Below are 15696 nucleotides of genomic sequence, written 5' to 3'. Positions count from 1 at the left end.
AGCGTGTTGGTAATTCCGAATACTTGAAATAGAAAGAGTAAAAAGGAGGGCGTTCACAGACAATTGCAATCTTTCTGTTAGCAACGACAACTGAACGACGGCTACACCTAGCTGTGTTTGTCCTTTGTCCCCCTTCTCCAGGGATTATTTTCGACTAGATGAGTGTGGTTGTCTGTGAACGTCCTTGTTTATATTCTTTCTCTTTCAAGTATTTGTTTTTGTGCTGTGCCAATTGATAATACATTATTACGATACAACTGGTGCGCCTTCAGTTCGCTGGTCCTGTTTTACAAAATCGTTTATCTGAAACCGGGCAATGAAGCGGCGATTGTATTTGTTGTGCGATTAGGACATCCTTATGGATATAGTGCGACCTTAAATACAAGGATGTCATACGGTATCCAAAGTGTTTTCTAGCCGTCGTTCCCCTTGCCTAGCAGACTTCGTGACCCTAAAGTTGCCCCGTCGGTTAAAAACAAACAAGAAAAAAAAAAAAAAAAAAACCCTTATAACTGCCTTTGTTATATGTGAACATTGAAAACATGCACATACTACCACTAAAAGACACGGTCTTTTGAATGCACAGTAGGTACAAATGGAAACAAACTTTATTTGAACAACGTAGTGCGAGACCAAACTCGATATGTAGTTGCGAGAAACTTGGCACAAGCCCCAATCGCAAGCTTAACAATTTCGTTGGGGACGTGGTTCAAATGAGCAAATGCCTAAATCTTGCTGGGCAAACAAAAAACGCAGAAACGACAAAAAAAAAAATATTTAACGCCGGTGGCCCGAACTCTCTCACAACCTTAGAAATAGAGCGGGATGCGTATCTTTCGTCTTTTTTCCTCCCCCCCCCCCCCCCCCCCTTTTTTTTTTTTTTGTTTACCCGAAAACTGTTATTTCCTGCCACTGTAAAATTATTTCGAGGGATTGCTATTAGGAACTATTCCGCGAAGATATTGCGAAACGCATCCGGGGCTCCGCGTCAAGTTTATTTTTTTATTATTTTTTTGTGTTTCTTCAACAAAATTGGAGCAAACTTGGGCAGTGCGCTTGCTCCCGTAGCGTGCCACGGGCTTTGAGCTTGGCGGCACAAAGTTGGCCTAACGTCTTGGAACTCGAGAGAGGAGCCCAAACTGGGGACAGCCCGGTCGCGTGGGCCTGTCGGTCTTCATTGGCACGCCCGTGTGTTCGCCATCCCACCGGCCGCGCCGCCCGTGCGCGTTCCACCGAAGGTCCTCATCCACGGGGCCACGGGGCTTTGCGCGACCGGGAACGTCGACACGTGAGTGAGCGACTTTTGGTACGCGCTTCGGCCAGACTCGTCGACGGGAGACAGGCCCCCCGAGCGTCGGAGAGCAGCCCTGCTTCGACGAACACTTATTGCGGCTACACGAGGGTGGAGTAGGGCGGGGGCGGCGTGCGGCAGCGGTCTCCCTGCTGCGGCGGCCGAGCCGGGCAGCCCTCGTAGGGCGGCGGGTGATCGGCGGGCGCCGACGGCGGCTCCCTCACGAAGGTGGAGAAGCTGGCCGGCGGCTGGAGCGGCTGCGGCGGCGTCTCCGGCGGCGCCGTGGGCACGACGGCCCTCGAGTCCGTCGCGAAGGGCACCACGGCCTGGTCGGCGCGCAGCTCGCCGAAGCGCAGCGTGTCGCGCACCTGGGTGTTCACGTGGTGGAAGTCCTCGAGCTGCACGGCGTCCTCGGAGTCGCCGGCGGCTTTGAGGCCCCGGCGCCTCCGCCTGCGAGCGCAGCAGCAGCGGCGACACACCACGCGGAGCAGGACGAGCGAGAAGAGGAGCAGGAAGGTGGCCAGGGCGGCCAGCACGCCCTTGCCGTGTACGCTGCTCTGGGCGAGCAGGAAGATGATCCAGCCGGACACGGCCCACAGCACGAGCGCCAACAGCAGCGGCAGCGCCCGCCGGTGGGCCGGCAGCTTGCCGTCGCGCCCGGCCGGCACGAACAGGATGGCCGACAGGACGGCCGCGGCGCCCACGACCAGGAACACGACCCCGAGCAGCCGCGTCTGGGCCGCCGACACCCAGAAGCCCCCGGCCGAGCAGCACACGGCCGCCAGGAAGCAGAAGCCGCTGGCCGCGATCTGCGGGGAGCTCCGCCGGTCCTCGCACTGGGCCTCGTCGCCGGAGCCCTGGGCGGCCGGGCTCGGAGCCGCATGCATGCGCCGGTCCAGGGACCGGAACAGCGGGGTCGGAGCCCCCAGGGCCAGTGGGGGGCTGGGCGCCGGGTAGCCCAGCTGCGGCGGCTGCACGGCGGCCATCCGGAAGCCGCTTTGCCGCTCTGCCTCACGGAGCCATCGGGGCGGGAGCTGGGCGCTGCGCAGAAGCGATCGGCTCGCGGGCCGACTGCTGTCCCAAACTGCCCCCGCGTAACTTAAGATCAGGGACGTCGCCAAGGAGAGGCGAGGGGTGGCGGCCGCCTCCACTCAAATTTGACCTGCCACCCCAATATAAACGAGCATTGGGTAAACAAGAGCATAAGTTTAAATCCCCTTCATACCGGACCTTCATTTTTTTTTTTTCGGCCGCGAGAAGCAGATAAGCGGCATTAAGCGGGCGAGGGAGGCATGTCCTTTGGTAGCATCTGCAAACAAGAAAGTATCTTCCGATGCTTCAAGACAAGCCAAGGCCTGGTGACACGATAAGTTCGGATAGTCTCCTAGAAGAGCTTAGAGCGGGAGGGAGCCCACGGCCATATGGGTGCCGATTGTCTCCTCTAGAGTCTCCTTTCAGTTGGCAAGCAAAATAATCGGTCAGCTGGTTGTGGAAGCTTGCATGGAGCGGCACGTGCTCCCCGCGCTTGATTACATATATGTGATAGCTAACAGTGATAATCTCGGTCTAGGCAGCTTCGACATTTTATTCTGACCAGTAGTCATAGCACACATAACTTTCAGCCCGCCAGCATAAAGCCTCCAACGCCGCTCTCGTCGGGCTTTTTATTGTCTTGTGTCTGTTGACAAACCACCCAATTATCAGAGCCTGCCTTCAATAATGTGATATAGAATCTTCAACCGTCATGCCCGCTGGGAGCGACCACGTCTTTACTCAGCCATTGTTTGCCATTCAAATATCATCGCTTTCCTGGTAATAATGTCTCGAAAGCCCATGCCTCCCCCAAAATGCTGTGTGCCTCCCCACTACCCCCCCCCCCCCCCCCCCCCCCCCACCACCACTATGGAAAGCCTGGCGCCGTCCCTGCTTAAGATCCAGTAGTCGAGTTGAGAGAAGGACACTAATCGGTGCACATGGTGTTTAACGACTGCCAGTTCTTCAGCGCACTCCGCTGCATGGTTCCGAAATTCTTACACGCCAGTGGACTTTTTTGGAGCCCGACTTAATCCGACAGCGCTGTAACAACATACCCGACACGTCTGTACGTACACTCCGCACAAAGGAGCATCACCCTTTACCATATAAATTAGCGTCCCACGCAAATAAGCCCTTTCCTGCCCACAAGAAGTTAGCGTTTTCATTTTTTTTCAAATAAAAACGGCAAAAACCGCCGCTCTGTATACGTATCCGTCGGTTTCAGGGCGTTTGACCCGCGGTTTGTCGGCGCCCGCTCGCTCGCCTTTTCTGCCTTGCACCTTCGAGGGGTGTTCGTTACAGTGCCGTCTACCGTAATTATATAGGTGATGTTAACGTTTAGAAAGAAAAAAAAACAACAACATAGTTTGTGCTTTCTAGGGAATGTGCATGACTGATATGGAGCCGGCTACTCCACTTAATAATAATAAAAAAAATTCGGCAGATACAATTAAGACTGCTTAGGTGTAGGAACGCGAAAGCATTCCTACACGCAACACATTCCTACAAGCAGCGCGCCACGTCTTCCTTTTTCACACGGAGCTCCGGCGGTGGCATCACGCTCCCCCACTGCGCAGGCGCGGCGAACCCCGACGGCTCCACGGCTTCCGTGACGATGCATCCGCCTTGCTGTGATTTTCATTGTGTTTTAATTCTGAGGCGCGTCCGCTTTGACCTTGAGAGCCCCGCCGGTTTCCGGGACGATGCATCTGCGTTGCTGTGCTTTTCTTTGCGTTTTTTTTTTTTTTTTCTGAGGTGCGTCCGCTTTGCAGCTAGTGAGAATTTATGTGCCGTTTCGCTCAGCTAATGGAAATTCACGTGCCGTTTCGCTCAGCCAATGGGAATTTAGGTGCCGTTTCGCTCAGCCAATGGGTATTTAGGTGCCGTTTTTTTCTGCTACAGACATCAGATAACGCCGGCTTCGCTCCAGGAGACAGTTAATGCTTTCGCATTAATAAAAAAGAAACCGTGTTTTGCCAAGTACATAAAAACTACCGAACAAATCTAAATTCCACTCGAGACAATTCACATCCCCTAAAATGCGACTGTTTTTTTTTGTACTTTTTTTTTTCTTCTGTTGATGTGTTTAATGGATTGACCTGGTCCAAACGACCTCGTTGAAGGTCGACATTTTCCGTTCGGAGCACAGGAATCGGCGAGACGCTTCAAAACTCGACGTTCGTCAGGCGGAGTTGCTGTCACGGGCTCCTCATCTCCGTATACCCTCCAAATTTCTTGTAGCCGCCGTGTACCACTACAAGCTGAAGGTGATTAAGTAAAATAGAATAAATTACGTTCTATGAAGACCAAACCCCTAGGTAATTGTCTTCCTTTTATTTTTTATTATTATTTTTCTTTAGGTTAATAACGGTTGGTGAAACACGCCGCTCAACGCCCGTGTCGGCCTGGGGAGTCTTTCATCTGAAGGGTTGTTTCGGGGACGCGGTTGGGAATTCGAGCGAGCCATTTCTCGGCTTCGGAGAAGCTGGCTCTGGGGATCCAAATGTTCTGACTGTGGTTCCATTTTTTCTGCTCTTTTGTTGGTCCTTTTTTTTGTTCTCAGGTTATGGGCCCGTCCGACAGTGGTTTCCCACATCTCGGCTCAGATCTTACTGAAATTGCGGTCATTCAGAGAGAAAGCCAGGCAATGACAAACGCACGAAAAAAAAAAAAAAAAAAAAGAACGTATAAGCCGGATTGTTGGAGGGATAAAATAACACGCAGCGACATGAAGCTCGAATGATACCGGGAAAGAAAAATGAAGGAAGGGAAAGAACCAACTCTTCCCAGCGGGATCCCTTGAAGAGCATTTGCTTCTTCCTGTCTTCTGCTGTCCTTTTCTTAATTGTTTGAACACGTAAGTTGGCAGGCAATCGAGCCTGAACGAAAAGGGGGGTAAGAGAGAGAGAGAGAGAGAAACAACACAGAGGGATATATCCAATCAGGAATCCATCTTTTCTGTGTGTGCGTACACGTGAGTGCTTCCTTTCATTTAGACCTCGCCGTCTCCGCCAGTGCTCTGGTTTGGACTGGCCTGCACTCCAAGCACACTTCGCTGGTTTAATCAAGTTTTTTTGTTTGTTTTTTTGTATTTTATTGGCTCGCGTATAATTAAAACACCCTGCCCTCGACTGCGCGTTCTTTTTTCTTCTTTTTGAGGTGAGAGTTAGCAGGAAAACAGCGTGTTACAAACCGCAGCGACGATACACGCGCGACATCTCCCCCTTTTCTCTTTTCTTTCCTTAATTCAAGGTCGCTGTTGAGGGGGTCCCAGAAGAGTCAGATAGGCCCGTGGCGTGACGCCTCGCCATCATGCCGTCAGTGCAGTTCGGGAATACGGGATGAACGCTCCACCCAAGCCCACGCCCCACTTTTCAATGTTTTTTTCTTTTTCTTTTTTTCCAGCTTTCTTCGGCTTTTTATTTTCTTTTAATTAATTTTAAGCCTTTGATCTTAGGTGTCCCCGTATACTTTGGGGTCCCGCCGTCAACGTCACCTTGAGTTCTTCGTAGCGACATGCGCTCCGTGATTAATATGCGCGCCGCAGCACACACGCCGAGGCGGGAGGAGTGGCCCGCGACGTGCGGTGTCCAAACTACGTATTGCGTTCAAGAGCCTGCGTCTCGTTATTCGAGCGAACAAGTGTTGCGTCCAGACCGGAAAGGAAGAGTCTAATTTTGTCGCGCCTTACATAATTAAAATATCCACCTCATTAGCGAGCCTGCTTTATTATTATTTTGTTTTGTTCAAGCGTGAAAGGATCGCAAAGTGCATTCGCACACTGACCTCTAAAAGGCGAACAAAACCGGGTCATTAACCGACGAGAGTGAATCAGCGGCTCTCGCAATGGAGCCCCCATTAGCCAAATGAATTGCGCGTACGCGCAGCCCCAAAGTTCGATTAATGATTCAGGAAACCTGTCGGGGGTCGTCCCAGTCTGAATCGCCGCGGCTCAAGCGCCGCTCTTTTGTCTTCTCTCATTGGACCTTCCCCTCCCCCTCCCCGTTGTTGTGTTCTGCTTATGCACTCGGTCCGTACGTAACGTTAGGCCTAACGCCTTCGACGGTTTTCCTTCTTTCCACTCCCAAGGCGCGAAAGAGCAGAGGGAACACCTACTACGCGTCCCGGCTCCTTCCGACTCCTGGGTTGTCCCCCGAGTGCAAAACATTTGCGCACTCTTCGCGTACGGCGAAGTGAGCACAATCTCGTTTTAGAGCTTAAAACTCGACGCGGTCATTCTGTGGGAGACGTGCAGCGTGTGCTGGGACGAGCGTACGCCCCTCTCTCGGCCAAACACCGCGGGGACGCGGAGAGGCGGCACGGGAGGGGAGCGACGCAGGAACATCAACAGAGCGGGCGGGATGCGCGAACCCCAAGTGAGCGGACTACTCTCCGCCGCTGCTCGGCGCGAGTACGCGGAGCAGCGACTTACTTGATGCTCGGAGGAGCCTCGCGGCGTCGACTGCTCGCCGACCGCCAAGCTCGGGTGAGAAGCCCGGGAAATCGACGCGCAGTAGTTGCTCGTCTCGGGGGATGCAGTCAGAGACCAGCGTCAGTCCGCTCCCGGAAATCCCTCATCGCCGTCTTCCGCCGTCTCCCGTCGTCCCGCTGAGCCGCGCCGAGCTGCGTCGTGGCCCCATTTCTCGCGGACCTGCGAAGTACGCTACGTGCGACGGATCACCCCTTGCAAGAGGCTCGGCGGCGATATCTTCTCGCAGGTCGCCCCTAATTTCGACTCTTCAGATGCTTTTGTCGCCATCACCAGCGGATCGATCGCGCCGAGTTCGTCTGCTACGCCTAGGCGTGGCCCGCAGCCTGATTTTCGGCCCGTCCAGCGAGCGGCGGCGGTGGCACTGCGCTCCGTTTTGGGGACTTTCGGGACAGGACTGCTGCCCGCGAAATACGACCGGGCCGGTTTTTCCGAGAAGCGTGCTTTGCCGCTAGAGCCCTGCAACTGCAGCGGAGCTAGCTTCCAGGGGAAGAGGAACTGCATTCCGTTGAGCTCCCGAGGTGATAGGCAAATTTCTTACCTGGATATTTGAACAGGGGAAAGTTTGTCTGCCTCAAGGGGGATCTAACGTTTCCGCCGTATACGGGCAATTTGGCGTGCATCACGCAGTAGGGATTACGCGGGCACGGGCCGCTGCGATTAGGGTGACCACCCGTCCCGCGACTCGCGGGACTGTCCCGCATTGACGGCTTGTGTCCCGCGTCCCGCAAGATATTCCAAAAATGTTTAAAATGTCCCGCATTTTGCGCTGTCGTAAAATTCAGAATTTATCTCATGGCGCTCCGGAACAAAGGGGCGCGGGTAAGCGTGAAGGCCGCTGGTAATCGTGTGAATTGCGATGGGGCGCTATTTACTATCCTAGCATTGCGGGAAGCGACCGTCGTTCTTGCAAGAGGTAGACACACATGTGCTGTTGTGCTCCTCCTCCAAAAATACTACAAGAGAAAATTGCTAGCCAAAATATAAAATATAAATTATTGTAATTATTTTCAAATCAAACTGTGTCAATGCGAAAGGGCTGATGGGAACTGTTTTTTAGTGAAGAGGTAGCGCCTGTCCTGTTGTCTTTGTGTATTTATTGTCCTCGTTTTGTTCACGCTTTTAACTTTTTAATTCAGTGTGGGCCAACTCGCCCAAACCGAAGTTAAAAAAAAAAAAAAAAGAAAACATCGCGCTCTAAATTTGAGTAAGAGTATGTTGGTAAGAGTATATCGACAGGAAACAATAAGCCGAAAGAAGGTTAACAGTTTCTTCTTTACTTTGATGCATTGAGCTCTCTTGCAGTCAATTTTGATGTTTTAAACTTAGACACATTCAATACCTTAGTTGTCATTAAAATTAAAAAAAAAATATATATATACATCACTGGGTGTGAAAATTATTTCAGCTTAAAAGGCTGGACTCCATGGGACGAATGTGCTGCGAAAAATTGACGAATTTTGCCCGGCGGCTTTTGCTCTGCGCGTGGCATCAGAACAGTGAGAGCTACGTCGCGCGAAAAGCAAGCGTGCCGTCGGGCGGCGTTTGCCAGTTATTCGTCGCATAATTCGCTCCATGGAGTTCAGCCTTTATAGCCGCAATACAGTGTGCAGGTGTATAATATGCTTTCAGCCACATTTCGTGGTGTGCGTGATAATACATGTCCTCTAATGTATCTTTCTTAGATGCCGCAATTGTAAAAACTCTGACCCCCCCCCCCCCCCCCCGGTCAGCGTGTCCCGCATTTCACTCCCAGGAAGGTGGTCACCCTAGCTGCGATGCTCATCCACATCGAAATGGGCGAAGCTAGGGATTCAGCCTAAGGTCCCAAGTAGTGCCACTAAATAAGCTACGCTTCAGAGGAACGACACTTGGCCATATTGTGTCTTAAAATCATGGTTGTCAGTTATCTGAAGCTTTATCTCAAATCACAGGAAATGCTTTTCCGCCCTCCAAAAATGTTTAAACAGTTCGCGACAAAGCAAAGCAAAGCTTTCTAACACCGAATCTAATGCTGAGGAAGTCGCACTTTTGAATCATGACGATCGGCAGTTGTGTCTGCTCTGCATACGAGCCAAAATGGCGGCGCCCACAACAATGTCGAGGAACGGAGTGCCGATACTCTAAGCATAGCTTATTTAGTGGCTCTAGTCCCAAGGTTTTGCAGCACGAGCTTTCGCTTCATCCCTGGCAGCCCACGTGGTTTGGTGAACGTTCTGAGTACGTCCCAACGTGCTATGAATGTCGTGCGGAGTTCCGCAGGACATGAGTGCTACCTAGTGCTCCACGCTGCGGTGCGCTAGCCCACTTGTAACTATGAAACACTGCTTCGAACAAACGATACACTAACGTGCAAATTATCTTGAAGTCGTGATATGAATTACATTTGAATCAGTCATAAACCTCATTGGGCGTGTGGCTAATGGTGCTTGAAATGTCGTCAAAGACCAAGAAAGACCACGAAGGGAAAATGGGGCGAATGACTGTAAATCCCAACAGACTCTGAATCTATGTTGTCGCACAACTGTACAAATTAATTTGCCCAGCCGCAGGCTTGCCAAAGCGCGAGCGTGTTGTTGCAGTGATGTCTCATAGAAGAACAAAACGTTTTAGTGTTAATATATATTATTACTACTAATATATTTGCTCATCGGGGGCCAGCGCGAACGTGTGTACCCACATGTTTGAAAACACAAACACAAATCAGACTATAGATGACTGCAGACAACGTTGTTTGGAAACCACGTTCAGAGCCGGACTCTTCAGAGGTCAAAAGAACCGGACCTCCCCGTAGAAAGCAGAACTAGGGGACCGGCGTTTGTAGTTGAACTATTTGGATTGCACTCCACAAAACGGTTCTCTAACACAATTAGCCATACAAGGAGTTTACAGGGTGACTTCTATTTTATTTCGATAAAAGTGGTCTATCGTCTAAACCGCTTTTCGGTAACAAATAGCATTTTCACCTCTGACATTGTTACTATCCGATGTAGGGAACCGAGTTGCACTCTGCGCAACTCGGTTGCCTCCATTGTTATTACATTGTAATAACAATGTAAAATGTAAAAAAAAAAAAAAAAAAAAAAAAAATTGCGAGCCTAATTTTGATTTACGACACCCCGTTTCACCTTACTCCCGGCCTTCCTGATACAGGGACCGTGAAACGATTTCGTGTTTCTTGTTTGCAAAGTATCTGGTCGTTGTCAGTGGCGTCACTAGGGCGAGCGGCACCCGGGGCGATGCCCCTCCCCCCCTCTCCCCTCCCCCCCCCCCTTTTTTTTTGTGACGCCACTGGTGGGATTGAAAACAATTTTGATATGATATGATGTATGATACATTTGTTTTAGCCCAGGAAAGCCGCGGCGCCACAGAAAGTTAAATCGCCCATACCTCGAAGACCTGCACATTTGCACATGTCCCAGTAGAAAGCTGTATGATGGTGGGCTCCAGAGCATAATGCATTTGACGCGATTGCTTGTTCATCTTTTGGCAGCAGCTAAAAACACACATATGGACACGCAAGTATTTCTTCAATCGACCTGATTGTTCAAAAGACTTAACAGCGTCATGACGTTACTTGTGTGCTCCGCACTTGATCAAAATTCAATATCGTAATACTACTACTGCTTCTACTATACAGGGTTTTTCAGAGCGCTCTTCGGGCTTAAGAAAATTTGTAGGAATAAACCATGCCTGAAAGTTAAAATCGTTAAAGCTTCTAACTTCATTGCTTCATCAGAGAGTTCAACAGAACTGAATCAAAGGAGCTGTCGAATGTGTATGGGGCCACATTGGCATCCTCGTGATCAACACTACCTCTCTCTCTTCTCCCCCCCCTGCCTTCCTTTCCGCAGTGGTCAGATTTAGTTATTATCAACGTTATTAAAACACTCAGTTGGGAAACTCCCATAGAGACAGCTTTGAAAAAGTGGCCCCAATCTGTCTCCGAGCACCGAGCTAATGACGAACACAGCGCCACCATTTCTCCCGCAGCGGCCTCTCGAAGAACTGCACGTGACTTCTATTCTGGCTTTAAGAACAGATACAGCGTTAGAGGTTACAGGGGTACCTCCCCGGCGGACGCGCCGCGTTCAACTACTGACGTTAAAATGCACCTAGGCCAGGACGTGCTACCTGAAAGGCCCGCTGAGGCATGGTTGTATGAAAACTATTAATTGTTCCGCAAAACCTTGCGAACTAAAGATGATAAAAACATCACGCGCCCATCATTTGGTACTAAACTCCAATAAACTCCATACAAAAAGAGTCTTTTCCGTTTGTTTTTACGCAAAAACAGGCTTTCAAAAAGCTCGAGGTGACCATAGTACAGACAAACGAAAAAGAGTGGCGCTGTTGTCGCATTTAGCTCGGTCTCGGTGGACGCCAGCGGCCCTGGTTTGGACGGCGAGTTTCCCAACTGAGTGTTTTAGTAACGTTGGTTATTATTCAGTCTGTTAAGTTATTGTTTTTTTTTTCCCGCAGGTGGTGGTGGGCTGACAGGCGCTCCGCGTAAGGGTTCTCACCCTTCTGTTCAGCCCAGCACACCACCACCTGCGCCCTTGGAAGTGCAAATAAAATTATTATTATTATTATTATTATTATTGTTATTATTATTATTATTATTAAACCTAACCTAGACGCATTCACGTTTGCTCATAAACTTAGCTTCTCAAACCAAAACTGCGCAATTTTTTTCTTTAATATTTTAAATAACTTAGAGAACATTGTTTATTTTCTAATTGACTAAAATATAAAAAAAAACTACGTGTGAAGCTTATTACTTTAGCGTTTGACTAGTAGGTTATAAAAATTGACTGAAATCACTGAAATTGATGGATACGGCGCCAGGAAGACCAGACTCACTGAGAGCCAAAACAATCCAAAGTCCGATCCAAACTCCGACCCAAGAAACGCCGAGGACTCGTCGCCTCAACGCGTGAGCGAGTGCCTTGCTAAATTCCTTCTTGGTTCTTCTCTGTACAATTTCGTGAAGATCATTCGTGAGGTAAGTTCTGTTAATCATATGCATGTGTCAAGGCGAATCTTGCTGCGGCTTATCGTTTGTGGTTCTTGGGACGATGAAACGGAGTCATGCAATGGACGGTACGCGCTCAAGGAAAACATTTCATGCGCACCACTCTACTACGCATTGCAAACAGTAGGCATTAGTGCCTCAGGCTCGGTTATTATACATTTCTTCCTGTTTTTTGTTGTTGTTTTTGTTTTAAATTTATATTGCGCGGGTTTAGGTGTTAGCGCTGAGTAGCTAGAAATTATTTGTAGATGTCGAAATTCCCGGAATACTTTCGTCATCTAAAGTATCACTGAGTATCACATCTAAAGCTTTCGTCATCTAAAGTATGCTCTGAGGGATGCGTATTCTTTTTCAGGCATGGATTACGGATTACAAGAGGGCAGTAGGGTCCTCATCTTGTGGGACGGACAGGTCAAGGCGGACGTGCTGACCGAGCTCGTCAGAAGGATTCAAGCAACTGTGAAAGATGACAAACTTTGCCAAGTGGAGAACTCGCAACAGCTTGGCAAGTGTGAGTGCCGCACCCTTGGTGGAAAGTGAAAGTTCCATTCCTAGAAAACCGTGCTCTCGGTTTGGTGGGAATTAATTCCGCGCTGTGTGGATGGGCCAGAATGGAAGATCACGTCCACATTTTGGTTTAGGCAGTACGTCAAACCAAAGTGGACATGCGGCCAACTGGACTGCAGCGCAGGCTGACGTTATAGCTAGACTTACGGGTAATTAAAAACAAGAATTTTAGACTAAACAGTTTTAGGAGGAATCCCCTCTTGGGGAAGGTGGGACGGGAATGTTGTGGAAAACAACACACGAGCCTGACCCTTCAAGAATGTATGTACCGTGGTCAAAAACACCCTTTTGCTAGTCTCTAATTACTTCTTCGCGCACTTGACAATTCCTTAATATTTTACTTGCAAAGTAAGACTAGGGACCACAAATAGAGTACGGATGTCAGACATTCTACAACTGCCATTTCCATTTTGTTCTTACTTTCAGCACATCATCAAACTTCTAGCTTTGACGCAGTGCTCCTTGGAGCTGTGACACCGGACATGAGGCCAACATCCGACTGTTTAGTTGATCTTCTGAGTTTGCTGAAACCTAACGGAAAACTATTTCTGCAACTTACTAGTATGTATACTCTTCACAGCGCTTGAAAAATAACTAGCTGGAACTATATCCATATACAAATGGTCATTTTATACTTTACAGAAACAGATTTGGACTGCGATAAGCTAGTTTATAACCTGAAGCTTTCAGGCTATGTTGATGTTTCTATGGTAAGTGATTTGGCAGCAATTACTACATACTTTGTAGTTTCGCTATGAGCTTCTGGAAGGTTGTTAAACTCGAGCTCAGCTATAAATAGTTTCTTTGTTTACACAGGGCTCAAGCACTGATCTTGTGGAAATCAAGTGTTCTAAGCCAAATTACGAAATGGGTTCCTCTTCAAAGCTGCCATTTTCTTCCGCTGTTTCAAGCAACCAGAAATCTTCTGGTAGGAAACACAATTTGTTTCATGTGTTGTCATAGCATGGATTCCTCTTTACAAGCAGCAGATGCCACTGGTAATTGACTTGGCCTTTATTTCAGCTGATGTAAGCAAAATCTGGTCGCTCTCTGCACAAGACGTGCTTGACAGAGATGTGGAGCTTGTTGATCCAGACCAGCTCATCAGTGAGGAAGATTTCAAAAAACCAGACCCAAGTACACTTAAAGGTTTGTTTTCTATAAATCACATTGTAGAAAACTTTGTGCAAAGCTTTAGTTATTGTCTACACAAATCATGCATGGTTCATTAGAAGCAACCTTGATAAATCACATTTGTTACCGAGTAGCAGTAACTTCCTTGGGGCAGGTGGTGTCGCAGCTGTACATGGCTTGCATAGACGTCGCACCAGTGGCCATTATGGAGGCCTTGCTGCTGAGCTTGTACCTTCTACAGCATACATTTGGCACCGTAGAATTCGTTTCTCTTGGAAAGAAGAAATGAGAATTAGCACCAGCATGGTGCAGTGACATCACATGCAAGCCTCATGTAAAAAGAAGACTGTTACTGCCTAGTTAGGCTTATGTGACTGGGAGAGCATAATTCTATCGTGGAGAACATGTTCCGATTGCTGTTAAGCACTGTTGGATTTGGTGCCCTTATTGCTTGTACCAACTTTTATTGGTTTGCGATAAATCGTCAAGCTCATAAACAAGGTAATACAAACACCGGAGTGTTATGCAGCATGCTTTCATAAAGCTGGTCTTGATTTGAGCTTATCTTTCGAACAGCGTCTTGTGGAGGCGAGAAGAAACGCAAGGCCTGCAAAAACTGTACTTGTGGCTTGGCTGAGGAACTTGACAAAGAGGCAGCTGCCAAGGTTCAGCCTAAATCTTCCTGTGGGAATGTGAGTTTACTGTTCAGTTCCATCACTTGATAATTTTAGGCAGTACAGTAAAAATGCCAACAAGCATTGTTTATTTTCAGTATGAGCTGCAACTTTTTCTGCTAGGTTTGACCATTTTTGATTGCCTACACTTACGTCTGCCGTTATTATGCTAGCAGCTATGTTGATGTGGTAAAATGACTGCTTCATTGCAGTTATTTTATCTCGGTTCTTTTTTTTATCAGCACAGCATGACTTCACTTATTGTGCATGCAGCTCTTAAATGTCTGAAATATCTCCATTTGTGAAAATGAAGGCCTCACAGCAGTCAAATCGTTTGCAATATGTCTAGCAAGTTTCCTGTTATTTCTAGCTGTACCATTTTTAATGTATACATTGTTTGTGTTCCTTTACCCTTATTTGATGTTTTCTGGGATAATTTTCATTCTTAGTTGAAGTTATGCTACTGCTTTTGTGGTGGAAGGTGTTTATTTTCATTGTCCCATTGATGCTTATTGCAGGATTAGCTTCCTTGCAGTTTGAGCTTCTGCATGCATTAAAAGGCTGACCACTTAGTTTACTTGCATTCATCAATGGAAGAGGGTGTTTGAACTTGGCAGGGAAAAAGGGAATTTGTAATGTGCATGGCATGATGTTCTAGAGAACTCGGTGAAGAGTCTGGATTTGGCTAAAGCCCTTGTATATGAAAAAGTAACAAGATTTATTGTTAAAAATTTCCTCCTTGCTGGTGCCTTTGCTAAGTCGGGCGCACCGCATAGAGTAATAAGCGAAAGCCAGAAGGGGGCCCGATACCTTGTCACCAACATTTCTTAACTCCGATGTTTCAAATACTTCGAAATCAATGGCGTAGTGCTTTTGTAATCATAAAAAATACATTTGAAGGGCAATAACAATTGTGAAATATGAAACTTGCAAACCCTCTACATTTCTGAAATGCCTTCGCCATTTTTGTTATAGCAAAAATGAAGCGAGGAGTAGCCAAGCAGGGTAGGAAGATGTGAAAATAGTTTAATGGCAGTGTTCATGTGCTAAAAAGATTTTTTTTTTTTTGCAATATTTTTATTGGGGGTTATATTACACCATCCTGAAGCATTTTTGTTCCCAATTGCAGTGTTACCTGGGCGACGCTTTCCGGTGTGCCAGTTGCCCGTACAAAGGCCTGCCTGCATTCAAGCCAGGAGAAAAAATTGTCCTGTCTGAAGACCAGCTGGCAGCTGATTCCTAGATGTGTTAGTAATGGTGAGGGGACAGGTCACTTAGTGAACATTTTATCCAATAAATGGGCTGTGTGGCGAGGAACTGTGTAGAGGAAAGTAGCCTTGCTGAGCAGCGTTTTCTAAATAAAGAGATGTGGCCTACACCTCTGCATGTTTTGTTTGTTCCGTTCAGATTGAAGCGGTACTTACCCTTAATCCCTTAATAAGAACTGTCAAATTGGGTTCTGCCAGAGCAT

At 48.1% G+C, this 15696-nt stretch overlaps 2 protein-coding genes across 3 annotated transcripts; one reads left to right on the top strand and one right to left on the bottom strand.

Moving 5' to 3' along the window:
- Window positions 1-907: 907 nt before the first annotated feature.
- On the bottom strand, window positions 908-7150 carry LOC8051843. 2 transcript variants are annotated; one of them, XM_040503272.2, is made up of 2 exons: window positions 6759-7150; window positions 908-2332 (listed from the first exon to the last, which is right to left on the bottom strand). In XM_040503272.2, the coding sequence occupies exon 2, from the start codon at window positions 2275-2277 to the stop codon at window positions 1393-1395; it is 885 nt and encodes a 294-aa protein (XP_040359206.1). In that variant the 5' UTR covers window positions 2278-2332; window positions 6759-7150; the 3' UTR covers window positions 908-1392. The 2 variants fall into 2 exon arrangements, with proteins under 2 accessions (XP_040359206.1, XP_002435508.2); XM_002435463.5 differs by having other exon boundaries at window positions 908-2375; window positions 6759-7116.
- A 4538-nt stretch (window positions 7151-11688) lies between these two features.
- On the top strand, window positions 11689-15603 carry LOC8051844 (anamorsin homolog). Its single transcript, XM_002435464.5, has 8 exons — window positions 11689-11820; window positions 12206-12361; window positions 12844-12978; window positions 13060-13127; window positions 13234-13345; window positions 13441-13566; window positions 14128-14243; window positions 15355-15603. The coding sequence occupies exons 2-8, from the start codon at window positions 12208-12210 to the stop codon at window positions 15466-15468; spliced, it is 825 nt and encodes a 274-aa protein (XP_002435509.2). The 5' UTR covers window positions 11689-11820; window positions 12206-12207; the 3' UTR covers window positions 15469-15603.
- Window positions 15604-15696: the final 93 nt, after the last annotated feature.

The sequence above is a fragment of the Ixodes scapularis genome, unplaced genomic scaffold, assembly GCF_016920785.2.
Source record: "Ixodes scapularis isolate PalLabHiFi unplaced genomic scaffold, ASM1692078v2 PGA_scaffold9__187_contigs__length_104089568, whole genome shotgun sequence".
NCBI lineage: Eukaryota > Metazoa > Arthropoda > Arachnida > Ixodida > Ixodidae > Ixodes > Ixodes scapularis.
This window is presented reverse-complemented; position numbering and strand designations above follow the sequence as displayed.